The sequence below is a fragment of the Oryctolagus cuniculus genome, chromosome 1 (genome assembly GCF_051225735.1).
Source record: "Oryctolagus cuniculus isolate XC-2025 breed Fujian yellow rabbit chromosome 1, ASM5122573v1, whole genome shotgun sequence".
In the NCBI taxonomy this organism is placed as follows: domain Eukaryota; kingdom Metazoa; phylum Chordata; class Mammalia; order Lagomorpha; family Leporidae; genus Oryctolagus; species Oryctolagus cuniculus.
In genome coordinates, this window is record NC_142867.1 from 38002913 (window position 1) to 38022257 (window position 19345).

At 35.8% G+C, this 19345-nt stretch overlaps 1 protein-coding gene across 8 annotated transcripts in view; it reads right to left on the reverse strand.

Moving 5' to 3' along the window:
• Positions 1-19345, reverse strand: part of METTL15 (methyltransferase 15, mitochondrial 12S rRNA N4-cytidine) — a 223458-nt gene that overhangs the window by 21324 nt on the left and 182789 nt on the right. For 4 of the 8 annotated variants that reach the window (XM_070072109.2, XM_089310171.1, XM_051852099.3 and 1 more), the window contains 2 exons: positions 18662-18853; positions 13732-13910 (listed from right to left, as the gene is read on the reverse strand). In XM_070072109.2, coding sequence (XP_069928210.1) covers positions 13732-13910; positions 18662-18853 — 371 coding nt within the window. Of the gene's footprint in view, positions 1-13731; positions 13911-16776; positions 17870-18661; positions 18854-19345 lie in introns of those variants that run through there. The other 4 variants (XM_089310177.1, XM_089310182.1, XM_089310175.1 and 1 more) reach the window with 3 other exon arrangements.

Here is a 19345-nt window from a genome sequence, read left to right on the forward strand (position 1 = left end):
ATGAGTTGGTGGACTAGTACAGAAGATCTGCCCTTAATGTAGGCAGATTCTGTTCAATCAGCTGGAAGCCTGGATAGAATAAAAAAGGCCTATGAGAAACAGTGACTTGATCAGCCTTTGTCTGACTGTTGATGTACAATTTAATACTTTATCCCTTTTAGTATTTTTTTTGGTTCTACTTAATACTATTGGTTGAACTCTGTAATTAACACACAATTATTCTTAGGTGTTGAAATTTAACTGAAAAGTGATCCCTGTTAAATATAAGAGTGGGAATAAGAGAGGGAGGAGATATACAATTTGGGACATGCTCAGTCGGACTTGCCCCACATGGTGGAGTTAGAAATGTGCCAGGGGATTCCAATACAATCCAATCAAGGTTGCATGTACCAATGCCATCTCACTAGTCCAGGTGATTAATTTCAGTTCACAATTGATCACATTGATAGGTCTAAGAGTCAAAGGGATCACACAAACAAGACTAGCGTCTGCTAATACTAACTGATAGAATCAAAAAGGGAGAAAACGATCCATCATGGGAAGCGGGGATACACAGCAGACTCATAGAATGGCAGATGTCCTAAATAGCACTCTGGCCTCAGAATCAGCACTTAAGGCATCTGGATATGGCTGAAGAGCCCATGAGAGTATTTTAGGCATGGAAAGCCAAGACACTCTGGCAAAAACAAACAAACAAACAAAACAAAAAAACAAACAAAACAAAAACCTACGAATGAGATCCCAGTAGAAAGAACGGGCCATCAGAGAAGGAGGTACCTTTCTCTGAAGGGAGGAGAGAACTTCCACTTTGAATATGACCTTGTCTAAATAAGATCGAAGTCAGCAAACTCAAGAGGCTTCCATAGCCTTGGAAACTCATGACTAGAGCCTAGGGAGATTTCTGATGCCATAAACAAGAATGTCAAATTGTTAAGTCAACAACAGGAGTCACTGTGTACTTACTCCTCATATGGGATCTCTGTCCTTAATGTGTTGTCCAATGTGAATTAATGCTATAACTAGTATTCAAAATAGTATTTTACACTTTATGTTCTGTGTGGGTGCAAACTGATGAAATCTTTACTTAATACATACTAAATCGATCTTCTGTATATAAAGATAATTGAAAATTAATCTTGATGTGAATGGAATGGGAGAGGGAGCGGGAGATGGGAGGGGTACGGGTGGGAGGGAAGTTATGGGAGGGAAAAAGCCATTGTAATCCATAAACTCTACTTTGGAAATTATATTTACTAAATAAAAGTTTTTTAAAAAAAAGGCAGAGAAAAGATGATTTCCTCTCTCTCTCTCTCTCTCTCTTTCTCTCTCTCTCTCTATCTCTCCCTCCCTTCCCCCCACCCCCGCCAGAGGTAACACGCTTTTCCTCTCATCATCCTGGACATCAGAAATAGACTGCAGGAATTACACCAAGAGTTATATCACTGATTTCCCTGTGTCTGATGACTCCATACTTGGACTCCATACTAGATCAACTGATTGACCCAGTGACATGTCTACCAGCTGACCAATTTATCTACTAACCAGTTGACCTACTGACAAACAGCCCTACCTATCTATGGACCTATCTATGGATGGACCTATCTATCTCTTTGGGCAGTGTAGGGGAAGGGAGTGGTTTCCTGACTTGGGATTTGGAAAAAATATAAATTTTATCATACTTTGGTGACATGTTTATATAACTGTCATAAAAGAACTTCTGACAAGATTATTAAAAAAATTAATTCTAGCGCCCACACTGTTATGTAAGTTATATGAATTATTTTACAGAGGAAAAAATACAACTTATGATTAGATATGGCCAATTTCAAGACCTAGAACTTGTTTTCCAGCAGCACTTAAATAATTATCATAATTACTAATGAGTCTATCAAATGAGTGAAATCATACAAGGCAGCCCTTACTTGATTAGAAAGTCAAAAGATGTTTCCTTCTAAGGCCAGAAAATAACAGCCCAGTTACTATGTTGAGCAGCAATCATAACAGCTCTCAAGTTGTCTTCCAGTCTCTCAGGGACCAGACTATACAGCTGTGAAATGAACACACATGTAGATTTATAATAATCCCTGATTACCATGCATGGCTTATAGTAATTCTTACATTTACTTTTAAAAAAAAAGATTTATGTGTAATTATTTAGTTGAAAGAGTTATAGAGAGAGGTACACAGAGAGAGATAGAGGTCTTCCATCTGCTGGTTTACTCCCCAAATGGCTGCAATGGCTGCAGCTGAGTTGATCCAAAGCCAGGAGCTCGGAGCTTCTTCCAGGTCTTCCACATGGATGCAGGAGCCCAAGGACTTGGACTGTCTTCCTCTGCTTTCCCAGGCACATTAGCAGGGAGCTAGGTGGGAACTGGAGCAGCCAGGAATTGAACAAGGGCCCATATGGGATGCTAGCACTGCAGGCCAGGGCTTTAACTTGCTGTGTCACAGTGCTGGCACCTAATAATTCTTAAATACATGTTTGCCTAAATATGTCTGATTTATGTTACCTAAATGAGCCTAATGTGACACTTTTTGCTTGGTTGGTAGGTGATGAGGTAGGAAAGAAGTAAAGAAAGGAAAAAACAAGCATTAAGCTACATGCAGAAATCTCAAAGGGGATATGTGTTTAAAACTCACTAAAGTTTTATTACAGGGTCCCAAGATCATATACTATGCAAAACATACATACAAATAAAATCAATAAATAAAAAGGAAGAACTGGAGTTAAAAGATTCTATGAGTTCAAATAGGAAATAATATGTATTTATTATAATTTCAATAGCTTGGACTTAAAAATATTCTATACAGATTATAATGAAAGAATAAAAACAAGTGTAACTCAGAATTCAATATGACTTTTAGGAATCACTAGTGAATTTAAAGTTTCAACAAATGGACTAAACAGCAGATCAGATATATTTTAAAAGAGACAGTGAACAACAAAAAGCTCTAACCTAGATTGTGACACAGACATACAAAGACATGGAAACATTAGAAATACGATAAATATTTCTGTATAGGAGCAGAGAGAAGTCAATATGACATTTCCAGGAATAAATAATTATCCAAGCAGCTCATTCTGTGTCATTAAGTACCAATAAAAATGGTCACAACTAAACACCAATGACAGTGAATCTTAAAGGTAACCAGAGAAACAGAAGGATTAATTACAAAACAATGACTTTTCATTTGCCATAATACTTATCAAAAGATAATGGAATAACACCTTCAAAGTACTGTATGAAAACAATCATAAACCTCTCAATTCTATACCCAAACTAAATTATGGTTCAAAAATGAGAGAAAAATAAAGTTAACATTTAGTTAAGTATGACAGTGATTCCCATAAAAATATCTTAAAATATGTGCTTGAGTAAGAAGGTAACTAATTCTAAAAAGGAGTGGAACTTATGAAGGAACTTTAAGCTGGGAAATTACTAAACCTGCTGATATACCTAAATAAACACTAAATGTGAAATCTGCTGTCTAAATAGTAAAGATCATGTTTTTATAAATTCTTAGAAAGTGAAACCTTTTCATTAATCATTTACACGCCTGTAGTGCTTAGCACAGAGTGGATTTACAATAAATACCTGTTGATTAAATGAATATGTGAAATCAGTATCTCATTTCATTGTGAGGTCAAATGCCCTGTTCTGCTAATGAGGGGACTGATAATATAGAGAACTGACCCACTGCCATATGACATATTGAAATGGATTCTCCTTTTAAGAAAATAGGAAACATATTACAATTGCCAAGAAAATTATTAATAGAGGTCTCATTCTATCTAATATTAGAAAGTGCCTATAAGCTGAGGAAACTAATTGGTTGTGAGACCTTTTCTAGTTGCCTCACTAATTTTCTATACATAATAGAAATTTCAAAGGAATAGGCCTTCATTTATTCATTAAAGAAACATCAATTGAGCATCTATTTTAAGACAGATACTATATCAGTTATTGAGGATGTGGTAATGAAGAAGATATATCTAATCCTTTCCTTCAGATAGTTTATAAGTTCAGCTGGAAAGAAAGTCATTAAATGAATAATTATACATTAGAAGGATGTAGGCAGTAAACAAATATTGTCTGAGTTAATTTGTAGTATATGCTATTGAATGAACACACCCTGGAACACATACACACACAATATAAGACATTATTCTCCAGTTGACAATATGGTAGAACTGATTCTAGGTGCTTAAGAATATGTGAGACAATGTATTGCCACATGAACTTTATAGTGATAAGATTAACAATGTTTAGAAAACAGTAAAATTGCTAATATTCCTGAAAAAAAGCAGAGATAAGGAAAAAATACACAAAAAGTTAATATATATTCCAGAGTTTTCAGAAACATCTTTTGAAGATACTCCATAATTTTTAAAATTCAGCCACAAAGCAAAAGATGTGACTGATAATATTTTGGAAGTATTAGTCTTAATGTTTCATTACTACTAAAGTTTAGCCATCAAAAGTACTCTTTGATCTACTACTCCAGTGCCTAGCCCTGGAAATATAATCTTTGATCTCTGTCAACCCATTGCCATTTGGAATGTTCTTTCTTTAACATTATTTTGAGAAGATTTGAACATTTTAAACACTGAAAATGAAAGCACATGACTGTTTTCTGAGAATTTTTTTTTTTTTTTTTTTGACAGGCAGAGTTAGACAGTGAGAGACAGAGAGAAAGGTTTTCCTTCCATTAGTTCACCTCCAAAATGGCCACTATGGCCAGCACTCTGTGGCTGGTGTGCTATGCTGATCTGAAGCCAGGAGCCAGGTGCTTCCTCCTGGTCTCCCATGCAGGTGCAGGGCCCAAGGACCTGGCCCATCCTCCACTGCCTTCCCAGGCCACATCGAAGAGCTGGACTGGAAGAGAAGCAACTGGGACAGAATCCGGTACCCCAACCGGGACTAGAACCCAGGGTGCCAGCGCGCAGGCGGAGGATTAGCCTTGTGAGCCGCGGCGCCAGCCAAAATGCTTCTAACATAAGTATCACAGGTGACACGCAACACTGCTACTTAAAGAATGTTGCTATACACAGTATGGATCCTGTCAATATTTGAGGGTGAAGAGGGCATGTTTTTATACCTACCATCTAGAAAAGAACTGAATGATATAAATCTCAAAACTAGATGGCAGTACAATTGACATATATGAATGTTTAACCTAGAATTTCAAATGGAGAATTCATGTAAATATCTTCCACTATCTTTTCTTTATCCATTCATTAGTTGATGGACACTTTAGTTAATTTCATTGTGACTACTGCTACAATAAATATGGGAGTCCATATGCCTCTAAAATATGCTGATTTCATGTACTTTGGAGATATATCCAGTAGTGAGATTACTGAGTCAAATGATGGTTCTCTCTAAATATTTTTAAGGAACATCATACTATCTTCCATAATGGCCATACTGGTTTACATTCCCACCAACAGTGCACAGAGAATCCTTTTCTTTTCTCTTTTTTAAAGAATTTATTCATTTTTATTTGAAAGAGCTACAGAGAGAGAGGCAAAGACAGACAGAGAGAGATCTTCCATTCCTGGTTCACCCCTTACAAGGCTGCAACTGCTGGGGTTGTGCCAGGCCAGAGCCAGGAGCTTCTTCCAGGTCTCCCACATGGGTGGAAGGGGCCTAAGCACTGGGGCCATCTTCCACTGCTTTTCTGGGCCATTAGTGGGGAGCTGAAATGGAAGTGGAGCAGCTGCGCTGTCAGCAATGCAGGCGGCAGTTTTATCTGCTATGCCACAATGCTGGTCCCAAGGATTCCTTTTCTCAATATCCTTGCCAGCACTCATCTTTTGCATTTTTAATAACAGGCATTTTTATCTGGAGGGAGGAGATAGCTCATCATGGTTTTGATTTACATTTCCCTGATGATTAGTAATTTTGAGCATTTTTTCTTATATCTGTTGGCCATTATAAAAACATACTGTGTAAATATCTGCCACCAAATTCTTAGGACTTCTGAACAAATAATAATTGATACAAATAATTCTCCTTCTTTGGTTTAACTAATAAAAAGAAAAAATTGGCACATTATATGCATTTGCTAAAAATACAACACCAACACGTCACTTTAACTTTCACTTGTTGAAGTTATACCAAAGGATGGAACTAGAGTAATAGGATAAAGGGTTATATTTTCCTTTCTCTTGTTTCCTAGGAGTCGTTTGAAATTCAGCCAGAATCAGGAAGATCTAGAGGACTTGTTCACACTGAATTACTGATTTAAGAATATGACCCAGTGCAAGGTCATATTTATGAGAGACAATCCAAGACAGGAGGGAATCCCAGGGATTTAGAACTATATTAAGTCCCAGGATCAGATAGATCTTGAATTGCCTGCCTTCTACTACCAGCTTTATAAAATCTTACCTGTTTCTTCATTTATTTGTTCATTCATTCTTTTATTTTGTTAATTAATGAGTTTCCACTGGGTACCAGGGATTGTTCTATAATTAGGTATATTTTCTGCCGCTAAGCAGCCTAATTCAAAGGTCTCGTTGTTTACAATGTTTACTCAGTCCCTCTCCTCATTAACTGTAACCTCTCACTGCAATGAAATAAATTGGTCCTTTACTAGATTTCCATTGCTTTTTTTCCCCATTGCTTTTTATTCACAACTTTACTATATAGAGAGCATTTATGACAGGACACAGTGAATTGCTTACACAACTGTGCCTCTTACCAGTCTGTGAAATCCTGGTAGCCTGAGTTCTCATCACTCTCTACTTATAGAACATGCTGTACCTTTATCACAATAAAGGTGCCTAGAGAAATGCCATGTTTTGGAACGGGGTGGGGTGCTCTAGAATAAGACTTCTAGCTTCAAATTCTAATTCCAATCACAGCTTTATTTGACATTAAGTAAATCATCTAATACTTTTAAAAAATTATTTATTTATTTGAGAGGGAGGGAGGGGGAGAGAGAAAAAAAGAGAGAGAGAGAGAAAGAGAGGGGAGGGGAGAGAGAGAGAGAAATCTTCCATCTTCTGGTTCACTCCCCAAATGCACCCAACATCTGGGGCTGGATCAGGTCAAGGCCAGAAGCCTGGAAACACAATCTGGGTCACCTCTGTGTGTTGCTGGGACCTAAGTATTTGAGCCATCACCTGCTAAGTCTCGCAGAGCACATTAGCAGGAAGTTGGATAGGAAATGAAGCCAGGATTCAAACCAAGGGACTCTGATTTGGGATGCAGTCAGTTAAGTTGCAGTTAAGCAGCAACTTAACTACTGTGCCAAGTGCCTGCCCCTTACCTAACCTTGGCATGCTTTAGTTTCCTCATCTATTAAATGGGAATTAAAAATAGTAGCTGCCTTATGGATAGTTGTGAGGATTAAGTGAGTTAATACATGAGAATAATTTTGGATAGTAGCTTGTATTTGCTCAAAGGATATTAGCTAACATTATTTATCATCATTATTATCACTAAATAAGGGTTGGGCCACGGTCAATAGTCTCTTTGCTTGGTACTACAAACAAAGAATAGCCAGAATTTTTGTTAGGAGGAAAGAATACTTCAGGTTTTCTTTTTTTCCACATTTCATTTTCTTCTGAGTTGGACTTCTTATACGGAAAGTCTCTTGGAAGGATTCTTATGAAAATAAGAAATAAGTTTGCTTATTGAACGTCATTTGATAATTTAATTGGCATGACATTATCATACTGATACTCCTAGTGTACGATAGATTGAACTCAAGAAATTTAAAATGATAAAATAACTAATATCATAGATGGTGGCAATTATAAAATATGACACATTGTTGCCAAAGTTGACTATAGTTTTGATCTTACCATTTTCCATAAAATTGATAACTGAACACTTTAACATCTTTATTTTTATTTTTTAATGATGAAAATGTTAGTATAAAGAGTGTTTTATAGGAAAGATGGAGGAAACAACATGTAGATTACTACACAAGTTTTTAATGACTTATTATTTTGAAGGTCTCTCTTGGGATTAACAAAAACTGCTAGAAAATAATCATTTCAGATACAAGTTGAGGCATGAGCCATCGTTTTAAACAATTTTCAATTTCTTGAGTTCAATCTGTTATACAATTTTTAATAATATGGTAACTTTATGGGACCTTAATTATCAAATGACATTTCATAAGTAAACTTACTTCTGTGGAAAGGCACACTGTACATGTTCCAATGAGAAAACGGTGATTATTACTCTCCTTCCTGAAAGTCAAATAACATAAGGGAAGAACAGCTTTGAATGAAGTGATTAGTCAGTCATAGATTACACTGTATGGGGGTTGGCGCCATGGCTCACTTGGCTAATCCTCCACTTGTGGCGCTGGCATCTCATATGGACACCGGGTTCTAGTCCTGGTTGCTCCTCTTCCAGTCCAGCTCTCTGCTGTGGCCCGGGAAGGCAGTGGAGGATGGCCCAGATGCTTGGACCCCTGCATCTGCACGGAGAACCAGGAGGAAGCACCTGGCTCCTGGCTTCGGATCGGTCTAGCTCCGGCCGTAGCGGCCATTTGAGGGGGTGAATCAATGGAAGGAAGACCTTTCTCTCTCTCTCTCTCACTGTCTAACTCTAACTGTAAAATAAAAAAAAAATAATAATAAAATAAATTACACTGTTTAGCCACAAAGAAGTGGAAGTGAAAGTAGAAGATCACATTCAGAGTCTAACTAATGTATGCACGTTCTTTCTGCATTAGTTAATGTTGAATAGAGGGGAGAAAGAAATTGTGTACTTGTACTTTGAATTTCATAGTAAACATTTCTTTATACTATTTCATTTCTTGGTCCTAGCAATAATTAATGATTTCATTTTATGGATCAGGAAATGAGGGTCAGAAAAGTAATATACTCACATTCACAGAGCAAATAGGTAGCAAAATCAGAAATAGAACTTGAACATTTTGAATTCTATGTCCAGGAGAGTCTAACCTAGTCAAGACACTTAACGTGAAGGGCAGAGTACAATTGATTTTCAGTAACACCTAACAACTTATACTTTTTTACCTAAAATTTCTTTTTACTTTGGTTGAGAGTGTACACATCTTTTTATTGATTTATTTGTTCAACAAGCACTCATTAAGCGCTGGCCATGTACCCAGTTCATGAGTCAGAATAAAGGTTACATAAAAGTTTCAGCCAGGGAATAAGTCTATACATTTAGTCAATGTGAATCACAAATATCTAAGAAGCATCTTTCCTCATTTAAATAATAATACTATGAGTTTTCTGTCACTGTTTTGACTATCAGTGGATCAATGATCTGTATTGTAAATTTAATCTAAATCTCAATTATTGGAAAGTGGTATGTTTAATTTTGAAAAAACTTTGAGAGTGCAAATTAATTTCAATATTCATTGAAACAAAACATAATTACTATGGCTATTTTGCTAAACAAAAATTAAAATGATTAATTATCATAAGTATTTACCAATATTTTAAGATGAAAAAGATGAGGTCTAGCACTGTTCATGTTTACACAGAAAGTTGGTGATAAAACCAGAACTTGAACTAAGATCTTTTCATTAAACTAGATTAACATTTAGTTGATTTTATTTTGATAGAACAAGAGAATGAAAACAGCACTAGAACACAGAAAAACTCTAATATAAAATATGGCCTCCACCCTCATGAAAATAATACTTGGACTCCCTTCATTCAGAGAGATGCCATTTTTAAGGCTGTACAAATCAAACATACTTCAATTCTACAAAATCAAGACCACAGCCATTTTCTTAAAATTAAAGGCACATATTTTCTTTTTCTTGAAGAGCTTGAGAGGTTTTCATTTTTTTAAGGCTGAGAACTTATCTTTTGTTTATTTATTACTATTATTTTTCAGGGACTGCTTTCTTTCTTCTTTTTTTTAAACAACGGTTTAAAAACAACTTTTTCAGATAATGACAGTGAGCATTTGTAGCAAGGATGTTATGTGCCATGGAATGTGGGTTTTTTTTTTTCTTTTTGACACTTAATAATTATACATGTTTGTAGAATAAAGTATGACAGTTTGATATACGTATACAATGTATAATGATTGATTCAGGACTATCATTTCCTTCCCTTTATAAAGTTATCATTTCTTTGGGCCAGGAAGGTTTGAACCTATATTTATGGACCTTGCAATATGAGGCTGAATTATGTTCCTCCCTGTTGGAAAATGATAGGAAGCAAGGGAAATGAACATGAAAAAGCTATGTGGCCATTTATTAGAGGTGGCAGATTCTGGTTCTGCATTAAATGGGTCCTTCAGATCATCTTCAACTTTTAGATTTCATGACTAAGTCTTCAACAATAACAGTTTAGAATAAAAATTACACTTAACAAAATGTTCTTCATAATGCACAATTTTTTGAGGGGATACTATGTTGTGTATGTTGTAAATATTTGTGTTAAGATTGAAGGCTGCTAGTTATGAACAGAGTATATATGAACATGTGTGGTATGTGTACAGGAAAGTCCTACAGGTTGTTACAGTAATTGTCTCAGATGTGTCTTCTGGAATGTCCATGATATGGAAGTGTACTGGAGCTACAGTTATTTATACTGGCTAAAAGCTACCAGACTTTAGGTTTACACATTACAGCTTAATCACCTGACTTATTATAGTAGTCTACTGAGTATATTGTTATTCTAAGTGTGGCAGTTGCCCTTGTCTCACTGGATCATTAGCTTTTGGAAAACAAAGGAAATGATTTACATTTCTAGCAAAATTTAGGTTATAATTAGGAGGCTTCAAAAAAGTTCATGAAGTGTGCATTGTGATAAAAAAAACTGCAGGTATTTCAAAAACAAACTTATCTTCTAATTTCATCTTTCGGAACTTTTTGAAATACCCTACCCTCATATCAGTTAGGAAATGAGCTATGCATCTCTTTTTTTGTATATTCTTTCTCTTTTAAAGACTTCTCTCTCTCTCTCTCTCTCTTTAAAAAGGAGAGTGAGGGAACATAACACAAAAGGAAGGATTACTGTTGCTCCCATGAAAATTAAGTTGGACACTTTGGAAATTCTTGATAAAGGTAAATCAGTTTAAAATCTGCAAATTAATTAAGGGTAAGGCAACTATAAAAGACTGAAAAAATCAGGAAATTTTAGAAAATCGTCATTCAGACTGTCTTCAGATTCAACTTTTAAAATTTTTATGTATTTATTTGAAAAGCAGGTAAACAGAGATGGGGGAGGGGACAGAAAGAGAGAGCATCCATCCACTGCTTTACTCCTCAAATGCTCAAACAGCTGGAACTGTACTAGGGTTGAATCTGGGAGCTGGGAACACAATCCAAGTCTCTTACATTGATGACAGGAACCTGACCACTTGAGTCATCAATCGCTCCCACCCCTACTCTGTATTAGCAGGAAGCCAGAAAGAGAAATCAAACCTAAGTACACCAATGTGGAACATGGTTGTCTCAATAATTAGGCTAAACATTCACCCTCTTGTAGGATATATCTTATGATTGTGATTCATTTAAGAATGGAGAATGGGCTTTATGAAACTGCAATTAGGACCCAACCATTGTATATAAACATTTGTTGTTGTACAGGTTTTATAAGTCTGTTTTTATCAAAATTTCTACTAACCAAATAATCATAACTCAAGATTTCAATAAGGAAGAAAAGGTTCTCTCTGTAAGTAGAGGCTTATTACGCTATATTTTTATTCATGGTATGCTTTGTAAACACAGGAGATATAGCTGATTCATTTCCAATGTTACCTTTAGTGCTTAGTATAGTGCCCAGTATATTGCAGCCTGTTCCAAAGTATGTCATTAATAAAAAGAGCACAAAAGGGAAACATTTCTTTCTGTATCCTCTTTTCCAAAAAAACTATCATGATCAATGAATTTATATCATTATGGGATGATATTAAAAATAAAAATAAATTCATTATATGGAACTTAATGTTTTAATAGTATTTACTAAAACAAAAGTTAATAGTATTACTAAAACAAGGTTTACCAATATATAAGAATATTCTCACTTTTACCATATCATTTGTTACAGCCTTAATGTGCTTTTCATATCATAATCTTTGTTAAAATAACTTAAACTGTTCCTATTACATATACCCATATAATTTCTACCTTAATGCCAACAGTGCTATCTCCCCAAGTTTATAGATTAAGAAACAGAGAGAAAAATTAACTTGATTTCTTAAAGGCAGATTCCCAGTTATGACTCAAATTCATGTGCTTCTAAATTGTACTATTCCAAATTAGTACTAACTCTGTCACTAATTAGGCTGCAGCCTTAAGCAAACTATTGCTTCTCCCTAAGTCTCAGTTTCTTCAGTTATCAGGTGAGATTTTTATTTTTTGATTATTTTCTAGGATATTCTCTAGTCCCAAACACTCATTCCCAGCACCAGAAAATTTTAGCTTTTCTTATGACTAAAAACTGTGACTTCTCACTGCTTTTCTTTTCACAGTATGAGAGACAGAAAACAATATGCAGAGTTATTTAAAAAATGACAGAAAGGATATGGTGGAGACATTTTAATGAGTCAGAGAGGGAAGAAAAAAAGGGACACAAGACAGGATGAATTTAATGTTAGCATGCTTGTATGAACTCTTTTTGAGAAAACAAAACATCATGGAATATTTTGTGTTCTTTTAACTCACAAGAGTTCTATTCTCACTTGCTTAAAGGAAATCTCAGTGGTAACTTGGGAGATCTCTGAAGTATGCAGCCTAAAAATTAAAGACTTAGTCAATTCTTACATTTTATCATCCTGATCATGTAGAATATAGCATTATTTAATTACATCATAAACAGTTACAACTGATGTCTATCCTTAATGATCTAAACTATGGATAACATGTAGAAGCAGCCAATAGCAGATTCTTTTCATAAGCTATACAGATATACCTTATTTTTATTTCTATAACTACTTAAATAACCTAATAGGAATCACTAAAAAGAATTTTAACACATTTGGTAAATAAAAATGATATAGGATTTCAAATGGTACAACAAGATGCAGAATTTACCATTGGAATTACATTAAATAACTGCAGGAGTTATATTTTACCTTGAAAAACTTTCATCATGAAATGCAGCTGTGAAACAACTCTGGCTTCAAACAGACAGGCTATAATAAAACGCCTCCTAGCTAGACTTAGGTTCAAGAGGTTTATGGTGGCAAACAGCAGAAAAGATGAAATGTTTCAATAAGCCCCTCAGGCTGATTTAGTTAGCATTCACAAAGTGGAATAACCTATACATCACATACCCTTTGTTAGCTGCTTGTTTAGAATAGATGTATGAGTCACTGGATTGTATTTTTGCAGTTGGCAATGCAAGTCTCCTTTTGCCCAAAATATTAAAATGCGGGAAGGTGAAACTAAAAAAAGTAATGTCAAATCTTATACAGGATGCTTATCAAGCACTGTGATAGATGATGAAATTCTTTTGGTCTCATCAGTGTTTTACCTTGGTAGGCACAAATGGTAAATTATCTCACATTAAAAAATCTATTATATTAATCAGTAAACTAAAGTATATGTCTGAAAATTGTGTTTATGTTGGGAAGAGGTGTTGGAGAGAGGAAGCACAAAAGACTCAAAGAAAGCTAACATTAGAGAAGGAAAGACAAGATTCTATCTTGCATGATTTCAAGTACAAATGAATCCCTCTGGGAATCTGTAGGATTAACGTGTGTGTGTCTGTGTGTATATCTTTTTTTCTTTTTTCTTCTTTCAGACACTGTTTAGAATTAATGAGAGTACCTGCAACGATGCTGGCAAGCTGCTGGGTTCTGGTGATGGGGTAGATGCTACGTGCCTGAACGATTGCTGAAGCGATTTTCTTGGCGTGCTTTTCCTCCCCGTATGTCCTGAGGATGGATGCAAGTGCCTGTTGATCTAAAGCATTCACAACATCAGCAGCGGTGGGCATGTCAGGGTACCTACGCACAAGAAGAGCCAATTAGTTCATTGACGTCAGATTTCATTGACAAGAGGTGAAACTGCAGAGTACTGAGAACTAAAAGTCAGGCAACACACTCATAATCTAGGAGAGCTTCTGAGATTTTAAAGTCAGATACTGAAGTCCTACAGGAATGAAACAGATTTTCCATTTCAAACACCCGTAATTATGCCATGTGGGGAATATTTGTAACATTCATCAAGGTCGAAGAGGCAGAAAGTTAAAGTATTTACCACTATTGCTCCTATAGATTTTCTCCCAACTAAAATATTGGAAAACATTTGAATTTAAGTTGTTGAAAATTTAAATTAGTTTTAATTTTTCTCGGCACAGAGTATATAACACTTGCTGATGACATTTGAATGAGCTTAAGATCTCATGAACTGAACTAAATCTGAGGCAAGTAATCAACTATCTGTGGAGACACAAACTGAACTCTGTCTATATAAAAAGGTACCACTGATCAATTTCCCTCACAAAAACCTAAACAACATTACTGGCAATAATGCATATGCCAAACATCACTATGGGGTAAAACCTGATAATCAACAATGAGTATTAAATAAGTTTGTACAGTAATTTCAGTTGCAGGGGTAAAAGACATACAAACCTTTAGCCAGATAGAAAAATTATAGTTACAGGGAATAGCATTAATCTTATTTCAGGAAAATGGGCCCAAGAAGTCTAACTGATGAGTTAATATTGACCTTACATGTTAGAAAGACAGCTTTGCTGATGGTACAGTTACTACTCATATACTTAATACATTCTACGACTGCAGGTACCACATTGGTGGACTTTTAAGTAACAACCATGTAGTAGCTTTAAAACCTGAGAATCCAATCAGAGAATAGCTGCCCAGAAAAACCTGAATATCTCCTTGAAAATACAAAACTACACCATGTTAACATGCCTAGTGACTCCAGGAGAAAATCTTGTTACTGTCATTGGTTTTTCTTTGTTTTGCTATGTACTTCATCTCTCTTATCAACATTGCTTTCCAGAGGCTATGATTATATTTTTGTCTGGCTATTGTGGCACTTTTATTAAAATGAGCATCTTTACATAGTAACTGTATTTGCCTGTCAATGGGCTTTGCTTGTTCAGTTTTCAGGCTGAAGATCGGATCTTTAGAGTCAGTTCAACCTAGATAACAATTCTGGCTGCCTTATCCATTAGGTAAGATTTTCAATTACGGAGCCTCAATTTTTTAATCTGTGCAATGAAAGCAACATTTTAACCTCACAGAATTGTTGGGAGAAGTAGAGGTACATCCATTTATTAAATGGATACTATATTGCCTGGCACACGGAAGATGTTCAGTGTAGGTCAATGTCCTTTAGATCTTTTCCAGTCATATATTTGCCAGTCATCATTCTTGGTTTAAATGACAAAATCCCTATTAGATCTTACCTAGTTGTGAATTCAACTCCCTAAACCACTGAGCACTAGAATGAACCTTCTTTTCCTTTTTTTTTTTTTTTACAGATTTATTTATTATTTGAAAGGCAGAGTTACAGAGAGGCATGGGCAGAGAGAGAGGTCTTCCATCCACCGTTTCACTCCCCCAATAGCCGCAATGGCTGCAGCTAGGCTGAAGCCAAGAGCCCGGAGCTTCTTCTGGGTCTCCCACGTGGGTGCAGGGGCTCAAGCACTTGGGCCATCCTCCACTGCCTTCCCAGGCCACAGCAGACAGCTGGACTGGAAGAGGAGCAACCAGGACAGAATCCAGCGCCCCAACCAGGACAAGAACCCAGGGTGCCGGCGCCACAGGCAGACAATTAGCCAAGTGAGCTACAGCGCTGGCCCCTTTCTACTTTTAAATAAGAAAATCAAAACAAGTGGAGGTTGGTAGAAGACAGGCATAATTTTATTTTATTTTATTTTTACACTAACATTGAATAATTGTGTAGACGTTTCCATAGTGCTACAAGGTAAAAGATTCCACACTGAGGCAGGCTAAGGGGTGGCTTTGGAATAGGCATACATGTGTTGAAGAAGTCCAGGTCCAAGACCTGTCCCACAAATTAACAGATTCTGGGATGTGATCTTGCCAATTCTCCAGATTTCACTGGCTTAAATTAATTGAACAAATGATACAAAGAAAATATTAACAGGAATACAAATCTATTACTTTCTCATTAAGAATATAATGACCAACAGAACTAGATTACTGAGTCCCTGAATCTATGAATTTCTTTCAGCTACATGACAGTCCTTATTGTAAATGGAAAGCTATTGTTAAAATTGAAAAGTGTGAGGCTGGCATCATGGTATATTGGATAAAGCCACAGCCTGTAATGCCAGCATCCCACATGGGTGCCTTTTCGTGTCCTGGCTGCTCCACTTTCTATCTAGCTCTTTGCTAATGGTCTGGGAAAAGCGGCAGAAGATATCCCAAAGTGCATGGGCTCATGCTACCCATGTGGGAGACTTGGAAGAAGCTCCTGGCTCCTGACTTCAGCCTGGCCAGGACTGGCCATTCTGGCCATCTCAGTAGTGAAACAGCAGATGGAGATACTTTCTCTCTCTCTCTCTCTCTCTCTCTCTCTCTCTCTCCCCCTCCCTACCCTCCCTCCCTCTCCCTCTTCCCCTCCCTCTCCCTCTCCCTGTAACTCTTTCAAATAAATATATCTTTAAAAATAGAAATTTAAAACAGCAAAGGATAAATTTAAGACTCGTGTATTAAACAGCAACAGACCAAAGAAAGCTTTTTTTTTCTTTTATTTAATGAATATAAATTTCCAAAGTACAGCTTATGGATTACAATGGCTTCCCCCCCATAACTTCCCTCCCACCCACAACCCTCCCTTCTTCCGCTCCCTCTCCCCTTCCATTCTCATCAAGATTCATTTTCAATTCTCTTTATATTCAGAAGATCAATTTAGTATATATTAAGTAAAGATTTCAACAGTTTGCACCCACACAGAAACACAAAGTGTAAAATACTGTTTGAGTACTAGTTATAGCATTAAATCACAATGTACAGCACATTAACGACAGAGATCCTACATGAGGAATAAGTGCACAGTGACTCCTGTTGTTGACTTAACAAATTGACACTCTTGTTTATGGCATCAGTAATCACCCTAGGCTCTTGTCATGAGTTGCCAAGGCTATGGAAGCCTTTTGAGTTCACCGACTCTGAGCATATTTAGGCAAGGTTGTAGTCAGAATGGAAGTTCTCTCCTCCCTTCAGAGAAAGGTATCTCCTTCAAAGAAAGCTTTTTGAATTCATCATCTTCACAGAATATATATCCCTCACAGCATATATCCATCACAGGATAGGATAGGCCATATTTTTTTGGCCTGGACTCCCTCTCATATTTGCATCTCTCGCTTTTTTTCTATGAAAGTATGTGAATCAATTTCCCCCTTCTTAATGCAATATACTTGCTTTTGATCTGTTAATATCATTCAGTAGGTTACAGTCTATGCTATCCATGGAACTCATTCTGTAAAGATTTATTTGCTTAACTCTGTAGCTATTAGGTATTAAATTACAGTGTAACTCTTGGGGGGCAATCTTATTGTCAAGGTCTTGGAGGAGAATTTCAGGGACACTGATTCACAGACTTAAATTTGCTGGTAAGTCTCTAACTTTGTTAACTGTATTTCAAAAAGCATCTTATTTAACAAGACAAAGGAAGAACAGAAATTTTCTTGACATTTTATTACCTATGCACAACTATCTCAATCACCAAACATGAGAATATATTTGCCTTTTACTTTTAGTCACTAGTTTTTAAATGATATATATTATATCTCTTTATGATCACATTCTTCATTCTATGAATGTCAATAATATGTGCAAAAGAAGGTATGAGTCTTAGTAACAACAAAATTCTACAAATATAACACAAAATGAAAGTTAATAGGTCACGCCACAACATGAGGAAAAGGCTATGTGTGAATAATTACCACAATATGAAGTCATCTCTGGTGGGACATGAAAGAGAAAAAAAGATTAAGCTTTTAGATATAGGTTGTTTGGTCTCTGTTCAATGTCACTACTGGGCACAGACATCGGTGAAAACCAAAGATCTTTTTTATACAAAAAGGAATTATTCCTATATTTTCCTAGAATGTGATCCTTTTTATACAATTTAACATATACGTACCTATTTGAATAATGGAGAACACACACTATTATTTCCAGTGTGGTGAGGAATGAAGAGTAGGTATCAAAGATATTCTATGCACAGTACTAGGTTTGATATAGAACCATAAATTTGCAATTTCTTTGGAGAGGCACAACCCAATTGATTGTACAAGAAATAGAACAACACACACAACTGCTAATCTCTAGGATATTGCCTTTTTTGCAGTATTTGCAAAGAATATGCTTTACATATAAATCCTTTTGTTCCCCATAAGAGACATAGTTGGGTGTGCATAAAAATGGAACCATTGTTTCATTATCATATTTAACAACATTGCTAGTAGTCCAAAAGCCCATATTGTATCTGTGGAAAAGATAATCATTGTGAAAGTAATATTCTTCACTATTTTCTGTAAAGACAGTAATTATTTTTCTTTTAGAATATCAAACCCAAAGAAATACTGAAGTCTATAATTAGTTGCAAACAAAACTATTTTTCTTTATGTATGGGTAGTATTATATGTGGGCATGTGATGAGAATTCTGTAGTCTTTAAAAGAGAAATTAAATTCAGAGTGTTTTTGAGGAATTGATTTCTTTTGTGAGGAGAAATGCTTTATCAATACTCACCTGCCACCATCCATCCTCATGTCTAATGGACCATCCTTCCGAATGGAAAAACCTCTTTCAGGAGCATCAAGTTGCATGGAGGAACAACCAAGATCCAGAAGAACTCCATCAAAAGTCCCTGGCTGTACTCCAGCTTTCGTTAATAAGGCTTCTGCTTGGCTGAATTGGCCTAACATGGCTCGGATTTGTTTACTGTGAATAAACCCAAGAAAGGAGAAAACACTTCTTATTCAAGTATTTGTTATAGTCTATTATCAATGGAAGAGTGTATAACCTATTATATGTTGATAACTGTTTGCCTGCCACATCCTTAGCATGATGTAAAGACATATGGATTTGGAAACTGTACACCTTTGGTTTCATCTGATTATTGTAATTGTATTCTTATTAATAAATGTAATTTATTGTATATCTTTGTGCAGATATACAACATGTTAATTACAGAAAACTTCCTTTTTTATATCATGCCTTTATTTAAAAAGTGTATAGGAAGAGAAAAAAATTACATGCTATTATATCAAAAGGATAACTTTAATGAGTAGGTTAATTTAAACATAATAAGCAATAGAACAGAAAACACAGGAAAAAAGACATATCAAATACATTCAGACCCATTATTTAGCTTTCTCCATGTTTTTCCTTAATTTAGGATAAGGGTCCTGTGCATCTACAAATTTGAGGAAT